Source organism: Columba livia, chromosome 2 (assembly GCF_036013475.1).
Source record: "Columba livia isolate bColLiv1 breed racing homer chromosome 2, bColLiv1.pat.W.v2, whole genome shotgun sequence".
Classification (NCBI taxonomy): domain Eukaryota; kingdom Metazoa; phylum Chordata; class Aves; order Columbiformes; family Columbidae; genus Columba; species Columba livia.
Genome location: NC_088603.1, coordinates 162,955,498 through 162,969,771, shown reverse-complemented (window position 1 = coordinate 162,969,771; position 14,274 = coordinate 162,955,498). Strand labels below are relative to the sequence as shown.

At 71.1% G+C, this 14,274-nt stretch overlaps 1 protein-coding gene across 34 annotated transcripts in view; it reads right to left on the bottom strand.

The window, feature by feature from the left end:
* The window catches only part of PLEC (plectin), an 84,966-nt gene that overhangs the window by 30,742 nt on the left and 39,950 nt on the right, over positions 1-14,274 (bottom strand). For 11 of the 34 annotated variants that reach the window (XM_065054749.1, XM_065054738.1, XM_065054750.1 and 8 more), the window contains 11 exons: positions 8,296-8,357; positions 7,471-7,485; positions 6,964-7,053; positions 6,603-6,638; positions 5,039-5,116; positions 4,838-4,930; positions 4,548-4,714; positions 3,315-3,430; positions 3,137-3,243; positions 1,215-1,333; positions 622-721 (listed from right to left, as the gene is read on the bottom strand). In XM_065054749.1, coding sequence (XP_064910821.1) covers positions 622-721; positions 1,215-1,333; positions 3,137-3,243; positions 3,315-3,430; positions 4,548-4,714; positions 4,838-4,930; positions 5,039-5,116; positions 6,603-6,638; positions 6,964-7,053; positions 7,471-7,485; positions 8,296-8,357 — 983 coding nt within the window. Of the gene's footprint in view, positions 1-621; positions 722-1,213; positions 1,334-3,136; positions 3,244-3,314; positions 3,431-4,547; positions 4,715-4,837; positions 4,931-5,038; positions 5,117-6,602; positions 6,639-6,963; positions 7,054-7,470; positions 7,486-8,295; positions 8,358-11,432; positions 11,630-14,274 lie in introns of those variants that run through there. The other 23 variants (XM_065054732.1, XM_065054754.1, XM_065054760.1 and 20 more) reach the window with 10 other exon arrangements.

Sequence of the window (14,274 nt, the reverse complement as noted above, 5' to 3'; positions counted from 1 at the left end):
GGGCAGGATCCTGGAGTTGGGGACAAGGGCAGGATCCTGGAGTTGGGGGCGAGGGCAGGACCCGGGGTTGGGGCCACATCCCGGCTGCTCCACACCAGAGAAGCACCCAGAACCCCCAGTCCCCCCCAGCACCCCAGACCCTTGGGACCCCCAGCATCCCAGGCCCCCTTGACCCTCAGAATTCCAGCCCCTTGGGGCCCTCAGTCCCTCCCAGTATCCCGGACCCCTGAGACCTCCAGCCCCTTGGGAACCCAAGAGTCCAGGACCCCCCCATGCACCAGGACCCTGGACCCCCCACCATCTTGGGATCCCCAAAGCCCTGGGACCCTGGCCCCTCAGGATTCCAGCTCCCTGTGACCCCCAGCACCCCCAGCATCCCAGAACCCCTGGGACCCCCAGTCCCCACCTGCCCTGGCACCCCAGGACCCCCAGTCTCCCCCAAGCTCCCCGGGACCCCAGACTCTTGAGACCCCCAGCACACTGGAGCCCCCTCAGTCCTCCAGGACCTCCAGGCACCCGAGGACACTGGACATCTGGGACCCCCGACCCCCTGCAAGCCCCCGGGCCCCCTGTCCCCGGGCCCCCAGCCCCGCGGGACCCGCGGCCAGCGGCGCGGCGCACCTCCAGCGCCTGGAAGATGGCCTTGGAGCGGTTCTTGTCAGCCTCCTTGGCCGGCAGCTCCGTCTCCTTGAACTTGAGGAACTGGCGCCAGAGGATCTGCCGAGAGGGGGCGGTTCAGGGGGGCAGCGGAGCCCCCGGACCCCTCGCGACCCCCTGCTCGGGTGACCCCCCCAGCCATTTTCCATGTGTGTGCAGCGGGGAAGGAAGGGGCCGGGCAGGAGCTGGTGTTTGCCACCGGTGACTCATGGCAGCCTGGAAACTCTGAGTCAGCGGGGCCCTCCCTGCCTGGGGAGCCCCGGCTCTGCCACGGCACGGCACTGAGCCGCACGGTTCCCCCGCCCCACGGCACCGAGCCCCGAGCCCCACGGCTCCCGGCCAGGCTGTGCTGGGGGGCCGGCAGAGCTGCAGCACCAGCTGGGTCCCCGGCGGCGCGGTGGTACTGGGTGCGTGCTGGCCCGGTGCTGCCCGCACTGGGCATGATGCAGCCCGCAGCCGGGCCGCCCGCCAGCTGGGCCGGCGCCAAGCGGCTCCCGGGCAGCGGCTCCGCGTCTCATCCCGCGCCAGCACCGCGGCACCGGCGCGGCTCCCTCACCTCGACCTCCTCGTAGCTGGCGGGGAAGCGGCGCTCCTCGAACAGCACCGTGTGCTGGCGCAGCCACTGCAGCAGCACCGTCACCAGCTCGTAGTACTCCTGCCAGCGCAGCTGCAGCTCCTGCGGACCCACATGTGCGGGGATGGGGACGTGTGGGGACCCACATGTGTGGGGATGGGGACGTGTGGGGACCGGGACGTGTGGGGACAGGGAGGCACAATGGGAGGGCGATGCACACGGGGACAGGGAAACAAGGGGATGGGGACACACATGGGGAGGGGGACACACATGGGGACAGGGAAATGTGAAGAGAGGGACACACATGGGAATGGGGATGCACAAGGGTAAGGGGACATGTGGGGATGGGGATGCATGTGGGGATGGGGACATGTGGGGACGGGGATGCATGTGGGGATGGGGACATGTGGGGACGGGGATGCACGAGGGAAGTGGGACACATGTGGGGACAGGGAAACATGGGGATGGGGACGCATGTGGGGAGGGGGACATATGTGGGGACAGGGAAACGTGGGACGCACATGGGGACAGGGAAATGTGAAGAGGGGGATGCACATGGGGACAGGGATGCACGTGGGGACAGGGAAATGTGTGGACGGGGATGCGCGATGGGAGGGTGATGCACGTGGGGACAGGGAAACGAGGGGATGGGGATGCACGTGGGGAGGGGGACACATGTGGGGACAGGGAAACATGAAGAGGGGGACACACATGGGGATGGGGACGTGTGGGGATGGGGATGCACAATGGGAGGGCAATGTACATGAGGACAGGGGAACTTGTGGATGGGGACGCACATGGGGAGGGGGACATGTGGGGATGGGGATGCATGTGGGGATGGGGACACGTGGGGACAGGGATGCACGAGGGAAGTGGGACACATGTGGGGACAGGGAAACATGGGGATGGGGACGCATGTGGGGAGGGGGACACATGTGGGGACAGGGAAACGTGGGACGCACATGGGGACAGGGAAATGTGAAGAGGGGGATGCACATGGGGATGGGGACGCACATGGGGACAGGGAAATGTGGGGACGGGGATGCATGATGGGAGGACGATGCACGTGGGGACAGGGAAACAAGGGGATGGGGACACACATGGGGAGGCGGACACACATGGGGACAGGGAAACGTGAAGAGGGGGACACACATGGGGATGGGGACGCACATGGGGAGGGGGACATGTGGGGATGGGGACGCATGTGGGGATGGGGACACGTGGGGACAGGGATGCACGAGGGAAGTGGGACACATGTGGGGACAGGGAAACATGGGGATGGGGATGCATGTGGGGAGGGGGACACGTGGGGACAGGGATGCACGAGGGAAGTGGGAGACACGTGGGGACAGGGAAACATGGGGATGGGGATGCATGTGGGGAGGGGGACATATGTGGGGACAGGGAAACGTGGGACACACGTGGGGACAGGGAAAAGTGAAGAGGGGGACGCACGTGGGGACGGGGACGCACGTGGGGACAGGGAAATGTGAAGAGGGGGATGCACATGGGGATGGGGACGCACATGGGGACAGGGACACACGTGAGGACGGGGAAATGTGGGGACGGGGATGCACGATGGGAGGGCGATGCACATGGGGACAGGGAAACTTGGGGATGGGGACGCACATGGGAAGGGGGCCACGTGGGCACAGGGAAACATGAAGAGGGGGACACACATGGGGATGGGGACGCACGAGGGGATGGGGACACATGGGGACGGGGATGCAGGTGGAGAGGGGGACATACGTGGGGACAGGGAAACGTCCCCAGGAAACAGGGGACACGCATGGGATGGGGACGCACGAGGGGATGGGGCGCGGGGATGTGACAGACGGGGCCAGGGACACGTGGGGCCATGTGCCATTGGGGGGGACACCCGCATGCCCCGGCCCCCCGACTCACGTTGGCCTTGACGCCGTCCTGCACCTCGGGCACGCGCGGCATGGCGTCATACAGCGACGACACGTAGGTGATGATGGACTTCTCGTCCGGCTGCGGCACGTCCACGTCTGCGGAGAGGGGTGGTGAGGGGGGCACGTGGACCCCGCGGGTGACCCCCGACACCGACCCCTGCACCAACCTTCGGGGTCCAGCAGCCGCGTCACCCCCAGGTCCCGCTCAGCCACGGTGAAGGCCTGGTCCAGGTTTTCCAGGTTGCTCTGGCGGTAGACGCGGTTCATGTCGATCAGCATCGGCCTGCGGGCAGCGGGACGGGTCAGGGTCCCAGTGGGGACGCTGCACGGTGGGGACAGAGGGGACAGGGGACAGAGGGGACAGGGGCCAGTGGCAGCGTCCTCTGCCCCATGGCGCGGGGTCCAGCAGCCACGGCACCGGCTGCTTGGAGGAACCCTGGGGGTGACGGGTCCTGCACCCCTGCCCGTGCTGCCTGCACCCCTGCCCATGCTGCCCATGCTCCCTGCAGCCCCCCACCCTGCCCCACGGCACCAGCGGGACCCCCACCCCCAACCCACCAGCACCAGGAGCCAGGGACCCCCCGGCAGCCCCATGCAGGGCCCTGGCACAGGGGGCGTCCCCATGTCCCTGGTGTGTCCCCACGTCCTCCCACGCCCCGGTGCCTACAGCTCCTGGAGCCGCAGGCTGTGCTGGATGGAGTAGAAGGAGCCGGTGACGCCAGTGGCCGCCGCGTGCTTGGGGACGTCCTCGCAGAGCATCACCACCCCGGCCCCCAGCCCCGGTGCCGAGCCCCCCATGCCGCGGTGCCACGGCTGCTTCCTGGCCCGACGCCGCCCGTGCCGCTCCATGCCGGGCCCGCTGAGCTCCTGCCGCGGCAGCAGCGCGGTGTGGAGTGCCGCACGGCACCGGTGCTGCCCCCGCCCCGCCTGGCTGCGCCGGCACGTACTTGTACTCCCGGCGGCACGACGGCCCCGGCAGAGCCCGCGGGGACCTGCCCGCCGCGCCCCGGCACGCCGCGCGGCACCGCGCCCGCCGCCGCGGGGAGCAGCGCCTGCCCACGCAGGCAGCGGGTCGGCGGGAGCGTGGGAAGGCGGCGCAGCCATGCGGCTCCCCGTGCTGCCGCGGCGCTGCCGATGGGCCGGGGCTTGCCAGGAGCACGTGCCCGCGGCACCACAGAGTGGGATTGGGGCGGCCGGCCCTGGCGAGCTCACACCTGCCCTGCGCGCGGCATCACCCGGCACCGCCAATAGCTGCCGGCGCCAAATCCTGCCAGCGTGGCTGCCGGAAATGGGGACACGGGGGTGCGGGGCCGGGTCCCTGCCACGGAGCCCGAGCCCTGTGCCCACAGGCAGGTTCGGCGCTGCCCCGGCACACGGCGAGGAGCCGCCGCGGCACCTACTTGTGCCGGTGGATGATGGCGTTGAAGAGGCGGCCGTCGCGCCAGCTGGTGGTGAAGTTGTCGCAGCGCAGGCCCTGGTAATCCTCCACCATGCGCTGCGACCACAGCAGCAGCTTCTCCTTGGCCGTCATGTCCTCCGACTGCCCCGTCACCTGGATGTCCGAGATCTGCGGGGACACACGCGGTGGTGACGCCGGGCACGGCTCCACGGCGCTGCCGCCTTCCCACCGCGGCCCCCACCACCACCCCACACCGGGCACCAAACCCGCGGTGCCGGCGCCGGCGCTGACCTGGAAGTGCAGGATGATGGTCCAGATGAGCCCCAGGGTCAGCTTAGGGTTCCCGTCGGCGATGTCATCGTTGCGGATGTTCACCAGCTTCACCTGCGGGAGCAGCGGCGGCTGCAGTGCGGCGGCACCAGCCCGGGGACTGGGGACCGGGGGTACCAGGGGTCCCGGGGGTCCTGGGGGTCCCGGTGTCCCCCCCCTCACCTGCCGGTGTTTCAGGTAGTTGAGGGCGATCTGCACGTTCTGCAGCTTGTGGAAGCGCATCCGGCCCTTCTCGCGGGGCTGCGGGGACAAAGCCGTGAGCCGCGGCACAACCGGCACCACCGGGTGCTCAGCACCGGGACCCCCCCGCCCCTCCCCGCTCCAAACATGCCGGTGCCACACGCCCACCGCGCTTTGTCCCCACGGGGAGGGGACGCCCCCACCCGCCCTGGCAAAGCCTCCAGCCCCAACCGCCACCGGCACGGCGCCGGGGCCACCGCGGCGCTGCCGAGGGAAGCCGAGCGCCAGGCAGGGCCGGAGCGGTGCCCGCGGAAACCCCCCCACCCCCGGCACCAGCGCTGCCAAACCGCGGCAGCTGCCTGCGCAGGCTCTGCCAGATCCCACCAAGCTGCCGGGAAATCCTGTGCCCGTCCCTGGGGCCACGGGCAGGAAGTGCCGCCGGGCCGGACAATGGCGAGCGTGGCAGCCGAGCCGCCAGATCCGGCACCTGCTCAGCCCGGCCATGCAGGAGCGCCGGCCCCACGACACCGGCACAGCCAGATGCACGGCATGGCATGGCCAGATCCACAGCATGGCATGACCAGACCTACGGCACAGCCACAGCCATGGCACAGCCATAGCCAGACCCACGACATCAGCATGGCCAGAGCCACAGCAGCACTATAGCCAGACCCATGGCACAGGCACAGCCAGACCCGTGGCATGGCCTGGCCAGACCCACGGCACTGGCACAGCCACACCCATGGCACAGCCATAGCCAGACTCACAACACCAGCATGGCCAGACCCACGGCAGCACTATAGCCAGACCCGTGGCACTGGCACAGCCAGACCCACAGCACAGCCATAGCCAGACCCATGGCACAGCCCAGCCCGGCTCTGCCCCTGCCCGCGGCGCCCCGGCAGCCCTCGCCAGCTCCTTGCCACACGTCCCGCCCGTGCCGATGTGGCAAGGCCACACTGGAGCCGGCACGTGGCTCCTGGCACGCTCCGGTCTCACCCCATGGCTCCCCGGCACGCTCCAGCCCCTCCCATGGCTCCCATGGCTCCGGTCCCTCCCGTGGCTCCGGTCACACCGCAGGCAGGGACCGGCAGCCCCCACACTGGGTGACCCCCAGCAGGAACCTCCCCCCATGTCCCCTGGGCAGCTCCTGCCGGCCCCCCAGCCCCCGGTGACGCCGTTGCTCCCGACAGCAGCTGCCGGAGCCCCCGGTGCCGCTCGGTCTGTCCCCCAGGGACCCGTGGCCGGTCTGGGCAGGTCCGGTCCCGGTGGCAGAGCCGGGGCGGGCGCGGTGCTGCCCGTCACCGGAGCATCCCTGCGGAGCCGTGCGGCACGTGGCACCGGGAGCCCCGCGGCGCAGCTCCCGGTGACGCCGCATCCTATCTCGGCGCTGCAGGCGCAGCCCGGCCCGGGGAACCCGCCCCACGGCGCTGGGTTCGGCCGGCCCGTGGTGCCGGCGCGGCAGGGACGGCGCAGCCGCGGGGAACGGCACAGGAACGTCTCGCCATGCGGGGCCATGCGGAGAGCGAACGGCAGAACCACTCACCAACCGCAAGTTCCTGATCACGTCGCGCTCCCTCGGCTGCCCCGGCAGAGCAGGAGGAGGCGGCGCGGCGGGGACGGGACGGGACGGTCAGGACGGGGCCCAGCGGAGAAGCGGAGTCACCAAAGCAAAGAGACGTCGGCTGTTAGAGGCTGCGGTGGGGCGGGGGTGCGGGGGCCCGGCGCGGTGCGGCCGCTCGCCGGGACGGGCCAAACCGGGAAGAGGCGGAGAAGCGGGAGCAGAGAGAGCGGAGAGAGCGGAGGCCGGGGCGGCCCGGCCGGGGTGGCGGAGCCGGGGGCGGTGGAGCCGGGGGCGGCGGAGCCGGGGGGCGCGGGCGGCGCGGCGGCGGTTCGGCGGCACCTACCAGCGTGTCCCCCGACAGCACCTCCAGCAGCGAGATGAGGTTGTGCCCATCGCGCAGATCCTCGTACAGGTCGTTGACGTGACGCTGCGCCTGCGGGAGCGGGACGGCGTCACCGTGGGGCCGGGAGCCCGGGGACCCCCACCCTGCAGCCGGTGCACACACGGCCCCAAGCACAGCCCGGTGTCCCCAGCCCCGTGTCCCCCCAGCGCACACGGCAGCTCCCCCCGCGCCCCACGGAGCAGTGACCGTGGCGGCCGCGGCACCGCTCTGGCACACGTGGAGACCTGCTGCCCCCACGCCGGGGGGCTCAGACCCACTGCCCCCCAGCCCGGCAGCAATGGGGCTCAGACCCGCTGCCCCCACCCCGGCAGCCATGGGGGCTCAGACCCGCTGCCCCCACGCCGGGGGGTCAGACCCACTTCCCCCCGCCCCGGCAGCCATGGGGGTCAGGCCAAGCGTGGGGGAAGGTGTGAGAAGAGCAGAGCGGGGGCAGCCGGACAGACCTACCTCTGCTCGCCAGTGCTGCGGGGGGAGAGAGACAGAGAGACGGGGGGGTCAGGACAGGCAGCGAGAGGAGGCGGCCGGGGGGGGCAGGGGGATGGGACCTGCCCGGGCAGCCCGAGCCGGCGCTGACACCACAGCGCCGATGGCACCGGGCCGGGTGCTGGCGCGCGGGGACACGTCTGTGCGCGGGGCTGGGGAGATGCCTCAGCGTGTGCCAGGAGCTGCCGCGGGGCTGTGCCCGCCGCGCCGAGGGGACAGGCACCGGCACGCTGGAGGGGCCCTGGCGCGGTTTGGTTGGGCGCGTGGCCCCGGCACAGGAAGGAGAGGGGACAGCAGGACGGGGCGCCAGGGGGGCAGGAGGGGTGTGGGCAGCCCGGTGCCCAAAGGAAGTGCTGGTGGTGCCAGGAGGGCAGGGATCCCCACGGAGCTGCCAGGATCCCGGCACCAAAGGCCACAAAAGGTCCCCTTGTGCCCAGGGCAGGGACACGGACCCCCTGGAGCACGGGGACCCACAGCCAGCACAGCCACAGGATGGCACAGCCCCCACCATGGCCATGGGGCGGCACAGCCCCCGGCACAGGGAGGGCACAGCGCCCACCATGGCCACAGGGCCGCACAGTCCCTGGCACAGGGAGGGCGCAGCCATGGGACGGCCACGGGATGGCACAGCCACGGGATGGCACAGCCCCCGGCACAACCAAACAGGGGACTTCGCTGCCCAGGTCTCCGCCGCGCTGCCACGCTGGGTTTGCCGCTGGGGACACTCCGGTGCTGCCCCCGGCACAGCGCACGGCCAGCTCACGGCTCTCCAGCGGTTTGTGCCCGTACCTTGATGAGGTGCTTGTTGACCCATTTGGTGAAGGTTTTCTTCTGGACGCGGTCCCGTTCATCTGCAAGAGAGCGGAGCGCAGGGTGAGGGGCCGCAGGAAGCGCTGAGCAACGGCTGCGGCGCGCGGTGACTCACGGGGCGGCGAGGGGAAGGAAACGGTTAACGGGGACGGGCCCCTGCGTGCCTGCGGCACTGCGGTGCCAGCGCCAGCGATGAGCAATGCCGGGGGTGCCCGGCCCTGCCCGACACCCCCACCGCAGCCCAGAGCCCGGGCGCCGCCCCGGCGCAGCCCCCAGCACCAGGAGCTGCATGGTACGACACTGGGACGAGCCCAGGGGTGTCTGCACCGGTGCGGCCCCCGGCACAGCACCATCGCCCCGAGCACGGGCCCATGGGGCGTCTGCCCCACGGCAGCTGCAGGTGCTGCACCCTCACCCCAGCCAAACCAGTACGGGACGGGGATGATCCCACGGCCAGTCTGCACCCACCCGCCCCCCCCGCCAGTGTCTGGGGTGCAGCTGAGCCTGGGGGTGTCTGCAGTGGCACAGCCCCCAGCACGGCACCATCACCGCAAGTGGGACGTGTTGGGGACCAGGGGGTGTCTGCAGTGGCACAGCCCCCAGCACGGCACCATCACCGCAAGTGGGACGTGTTGGGGACCAGGGGGTGTCTGCAGCGGCACGGCCCCCGGCACAGCACCATCACCGCAAGTGGGACGTGCTGGGGACCAGGACACCCAGCCCCTGGCACGGCACCATCACCACAAGTGGGACATGCTGGGGACCAGAATGAACCCAGGGCGTGTCTGCACCAGCACATCTCCCGGCACAGCCCCATCACCACAAGTGGGACGTGTTGGGGACCAGGGGGTGTCCGCACCAGCACGGCCCCCGGCACAGCCCCATCACCGCAAGTGGGACGTGCTGGGGACCAGGACACACAGCCCCTGGTACGGCACCATCACTCCAAGCAGGACGCATTGGGGACCAGGGGGTGTCTGCACCGGCACAGCCCCCGGCACAGCCCCATCACCACGAGTGGGACGTGCTGGGGACCGGGATGAACCCAGAGGGTGTCTGCACCGGCACAGCCCCGGCTGCAGCCCCAGGCCCAGGGCTGCTCTATGGGGTGGGGGTGGCCCTGGGGCGGCTCCTCTAGGGACACCCCGGATTTGATGTGGGGTGCGGCTGCCATCCCCGCTGCACGGGCAGCGCAGGCAGAGCCGGGGCCGAGAGGTGGCACGGTGCCCCCTGCCCGGCCCTGGGGATGGGGACGGGGGACACAGGGGCTGGGCACCCGGCTGGGATTGCCCGCACCCAGGGGGCACAGCCCCAACACCCCGCTAACGGGCACGCACATGTGCAGCCCGCTAATGAGCGCCCACCTTGTGCATCTCATCCCCTGCACCCACTAATGGGCACCCACATGTGCAGCCCGCTAACGAGCACCCACCTTGTGGTGCGTCCCATCCCCTGCACCCCACCAATGGGCACCCACATGTGCAGCCCGCCAACAAGCACCCACCTTGTGGTGCGTCCCATCCCCTGCACCCCACCAATGGGCACCCACATGTGCAACCCGCCAACGAGCACCCACCTTGTGCATCCCATGCCCTACACCCCACTAATGAGCACCCACATGTGCAGCCCGCTAACGAGCACCTATCCCCTGCATGTCCCGCTAACAGGAACCCATCCCCTGCACCTCGCTAATGAGCATCCACCCTGCACATCCCACTAACAAGCACCCACCCGCTGCACCCCACTAATGGGCACTCACATGTGCAGCCCACTAATGAGCACCCACCCCCCATACCCCACTAACAGGTGTCCATCCCCTGCACCTCACTAATGAGCATCCACCCTGTACATCCCGCTAATGAGCCCTGCACCCCACAAACAGGCACCTACATGTGCACCCCACTAACGGGCACCCATGCCCTGCATCCCGCTAATGAGCATCCACATATTCAACCCGCTAATGAGCACCTAACCCCTACGTATCCCATCCCCTGCACCCCACTAATGGGCACCCCCATCCCCACGTGGGCACCGCGCCCCCTCGCCCCCAGCGTCACCGCGGTGCTGGAGCCAGGCTCAGCCAGCACCCGCCGGGTTTGGTGGCAGCATGGGACACCTCGGGCACACGGGGTGATGCCACCAGCCCCACGGCCGCCGCCCCACAACAACCACCCCCCCGGGGCCGCTGCGATCCGGCGGGGCCGGGATGGTGCGTGCCCGGTCCTGCCCGCCAGAGCGTGCCGGGATCCGCCCACGCAGCGCCCGGCGCCCGCCCCGCACCCCGGGCACCCCGAGCCCACGGACCCCACGGGGACCCCACGGGGACCGCGCGGGGAGCGCGGCAGGAAGGAAGCGCATGGGGCGCGCTCGCTCGGCGGGTACGTGCGCACCGGGGCGGGCAGCCCCACCGCCGCACCCACCCGCGGGACCCGCTCCCCAAATCCCCGGCACCCAGGTGAGCCCGGGCCGGCGACACCCGCCCCGCGGCGGGACGAGGGCCGGCCCACGGGCAGGGCCCACGGGCACGCCGCGGGCAGGACGGGCAGGGCGGGGGAGGAAGTGGCGGCACCGCGGGCAGGGCTGGCGGCAGCGCCCGGGGCCGGCACGGCGGGGGGGACAGGGACAGGCGTGCCACACGGGGACCCCACACCCCGACTGCCTGGACATGGGGGGCAGCCGGTCCTGGCCCCCATCACCGGCTCCAGCCTCATGGTGCTGCCCCACAGCCCGCCCTGGGGACACCGCCCCAGGGTGCGGGTCTGACCCTGGAGACACCGCCCCAGTGTGGGGATCTGACCCATAGCCCTCCCCAGGGACACCGCCCCAGCGTAGGGGTCTGACCCATAGCCCTCCCCAGGGACACCGCCCCAGCGTGGGGGGGTCTGACCCTGGAGACACCGCCCCAGCATGAGAATCTGACCCTGGGGACACCGCCCCACATCAGAATCTTCCCCACAGCGCGCTCTGGGGACACCGCCCCAGCGTGGGGGTCTGCCCCATAGCCTGCCTTGGGGACACCGCCCCAGCGTGGGGGTCTGTCCCTGGGACACGGCCCCGGCCCGGGCTCGGCCCGCTGTGGGGCGCGGTGGGGCGCCCCGCGGCCCCGCGTCCGGTACCTTTCCTGCCCTCCGAGGCGCGCAGCACGGCCAGGTACAGGTTGTCCTCGGAGCCCGAGCGCTGTCCCCCGGCCAGAGCCTCCTCCTGGCTGCGCAGCCGCTGCCGGGACATGCTGCTGCCGCGCTGAGCCCCGACTCAGCTCAGCCCAGCTCAGCTCAGCTAAGCCCAGCTCAGCCCGGCGCAGCGCCGCTCCGCCCGCTGCCGGGAGCGCCGGGGCGGCCCCGGGGAGGAGACTGGGGTTCCCTCCCCCCGCCCCGGCCCACAGGAAACCTCCGGCCCGCGGCTTAACCCTCCCCTGCCCGGGGCCGCGGCCGTGGGGCCGGACCCCCGCGGTGCCCCCGGGGAGCCGGCACCCCCGGCCCCAGACCGCGGGACCCCCGGGGCTGGGAGTCTGGGGGTGTGGGATCCCCAGTCCTGGTCCTGGCGTACCCAGAAACCTGCTGCCCCACGTCCCGGAGCTGCAGGACCCCCGGTGCCCACACCCTGGGGCCTCAGGACCCCCAGGTCTGTGAGTCCAAGGGGTTTGGGACCCCCAGCCCCACATCCCAGAGCTGCCGGACCCCTGGTCCCAACAGACCTGAGGCCTTTGGACCCCCAAGTCTGTGAGTCCAAGGGGTTTGGGACCCCCAGCCCCGCATCCCAGAGCTGCAGGATCCCTGGTCCCAACAGACCTGAGGCCGTGGGATCCCCAGGTCTGTGAGTCTAGGGGGTTTGGGACCCCCCAGTCCCCACATCCCAGAGCTGCAGGAGCCCTGGTCCCCACACCCAGGGAACCCCAGGATTCCAAGCCCAGAGGCTGGGGACCCTCAGGTTCACAAGCTCAGGACATCTTGTCCCACCACGCAGAGTCCTCAGGACACAGCCCCACAGTCCCCCAGCTGGGCTCCCCATGAGCCCCCAGGCCCTGTCCCCAGTGGCCCTGGCACCACTCGAGTCCCATGTCCAGGGTCCTCAGGACCTGGGGAACCACCTCCCACATCCTGGAACGTCCCATGCTTTGGGGCACTCAGAGCCTGGGGGACACACCACGGAGCATCTGCTGCCGCGTGGCCATCGGCACACACCACGCTGACCGGTGACACCACCGGCCTTGGGGACCGCAGGAAGGATCTGACCAGTGACACCACGGGCCTTGGGGACTGCAGGAAGGATTCAGGGCTCACATCCCACCAGGTGACACGTCCCACCTGGGACCATGTGGGACCCCACCCGGCCACACGTCCCTGCCTGGGGACCCGGCTCTGGGGACCTCTGGGCAGGGTGGTGGCACCGGGAGAGCCCACGGCCGCTCTGCTGCTCGCCCTCCGCACCCCACTGCTCGGGGACATCAGGGTGGCACAGGGACTTGGGGTGGCAGGAGGACCTCAAAGTGGTACATAGACCCTGGGGTGACACAAAGACCTTGGGCTGGTACAGGGACGCTGGAGTGGCACAGGGACCTCAGGGCAGCACAAGGACCTCGGGAGGGCACAGGGATCCCGCGGTGGCACAGGGATCCCGCGGTGGCAGGGGGACCCCGCAGGGCTCCAGGCCACCCCCTGCCCACGGCACCCAGGTCACCAGTCACGGGGACACAGGCAACCAGGGAAAGCGCCACCGCGGGCGCCCCGGGCGCTGCCAGCGCGGCACAGCCCAGCGCCGCGGCCCGCGCCCACATCCTGCCCACGCAGCGCCAGCGCCAACGCCAACACCAGTGCCAGCACCAATCAACGCCAATGCCAGCACCAACCAACGCCGGCGCCGGCGGGCGCAGCCTGACCCTTGCGCGGAGTCCAAGGGCCACGGGGCCGGCACGTTGTCCCGCGGTGACTCACAGCGCACCCTGCCCAAGGCTCCGCGTGCCGTGGGAGCGCCGGCAGCGCCCACCTCCGCGGGCAGCCCCGCCAAGGCAAGTGGCATGAGACCAGGCCCGGGGCCGAGAGCCGGCGGCACAGGGGCCGGCAGGATTTGGGGCGCGGTGAGATGGGGCAGAGGGGCTGTGGGACCCCCAGGCAGCCGGTGGCCCCGGTGGGTGTGCAGGGACTGCCGGAGGAGGCGCCCGGCGCAGGCAGCACCACGCTGCCGGCACGCTGCCCGCCGGGGCAGGGCCGGGCGGCTGCCCAGGAATGCAGGCGGCACCGCGCTCCACACGCACACTTTCCGCCCGGAGCACATCTGGCGCAGGCCACATCTGGCGCGGTGCACGTCAGAGGGCAGGGACATACCAGAGCTGCTGCTCACTGCACCGTGGCCGGCACGTGGGCACCACGACACAGGGCGACGGCACCGCCGACGGGCAACGCGGGGCCGGGGCAGCAGCACTGCCAGGTGACGCACTGTGGCACCGTGCCAGCCCGGGGCACCTCGTGCTCCTCCACCTGCGCCGGGGCGCTGGCACAGCAGGGCTGGTGCTGGCGCTGGCACTGGCACCGGCACCGCCTCCACCTGCACAGACAGCCGAGCCGTGGCGGTGCCGCTGCGCAGGGATCCGCACCACGCAGCCAGGAGCTCTCCTGAGCCCCAGGGCTGTGGCACCGTCCGGCACGCCGCCAGCAGCCCGGGCACCGCGCAGTGACAGAGCAGCACAAGCTGCTGGCGAGCGCCGGGCCGGAGCCACCCCCGGCTCCGGCACATCCCGGCACAGCCAGCACGTCCCACGGTGAGGCACCGGCCTGGGACCCTGCCCGCGCTCCGTCGCCATAGCCCCCTCACCACTGCCACATGTGCCGAGACACAGGGACACGGCTCCTCGCCAACAGCCACCGCGCCCAGTACGGAGACACAGGGACACGGGGACACGGCTCCTCGTCAACAGCCACCGTGCCCGGCATGGAGACACAGGGACACGCAGACACGGGGACA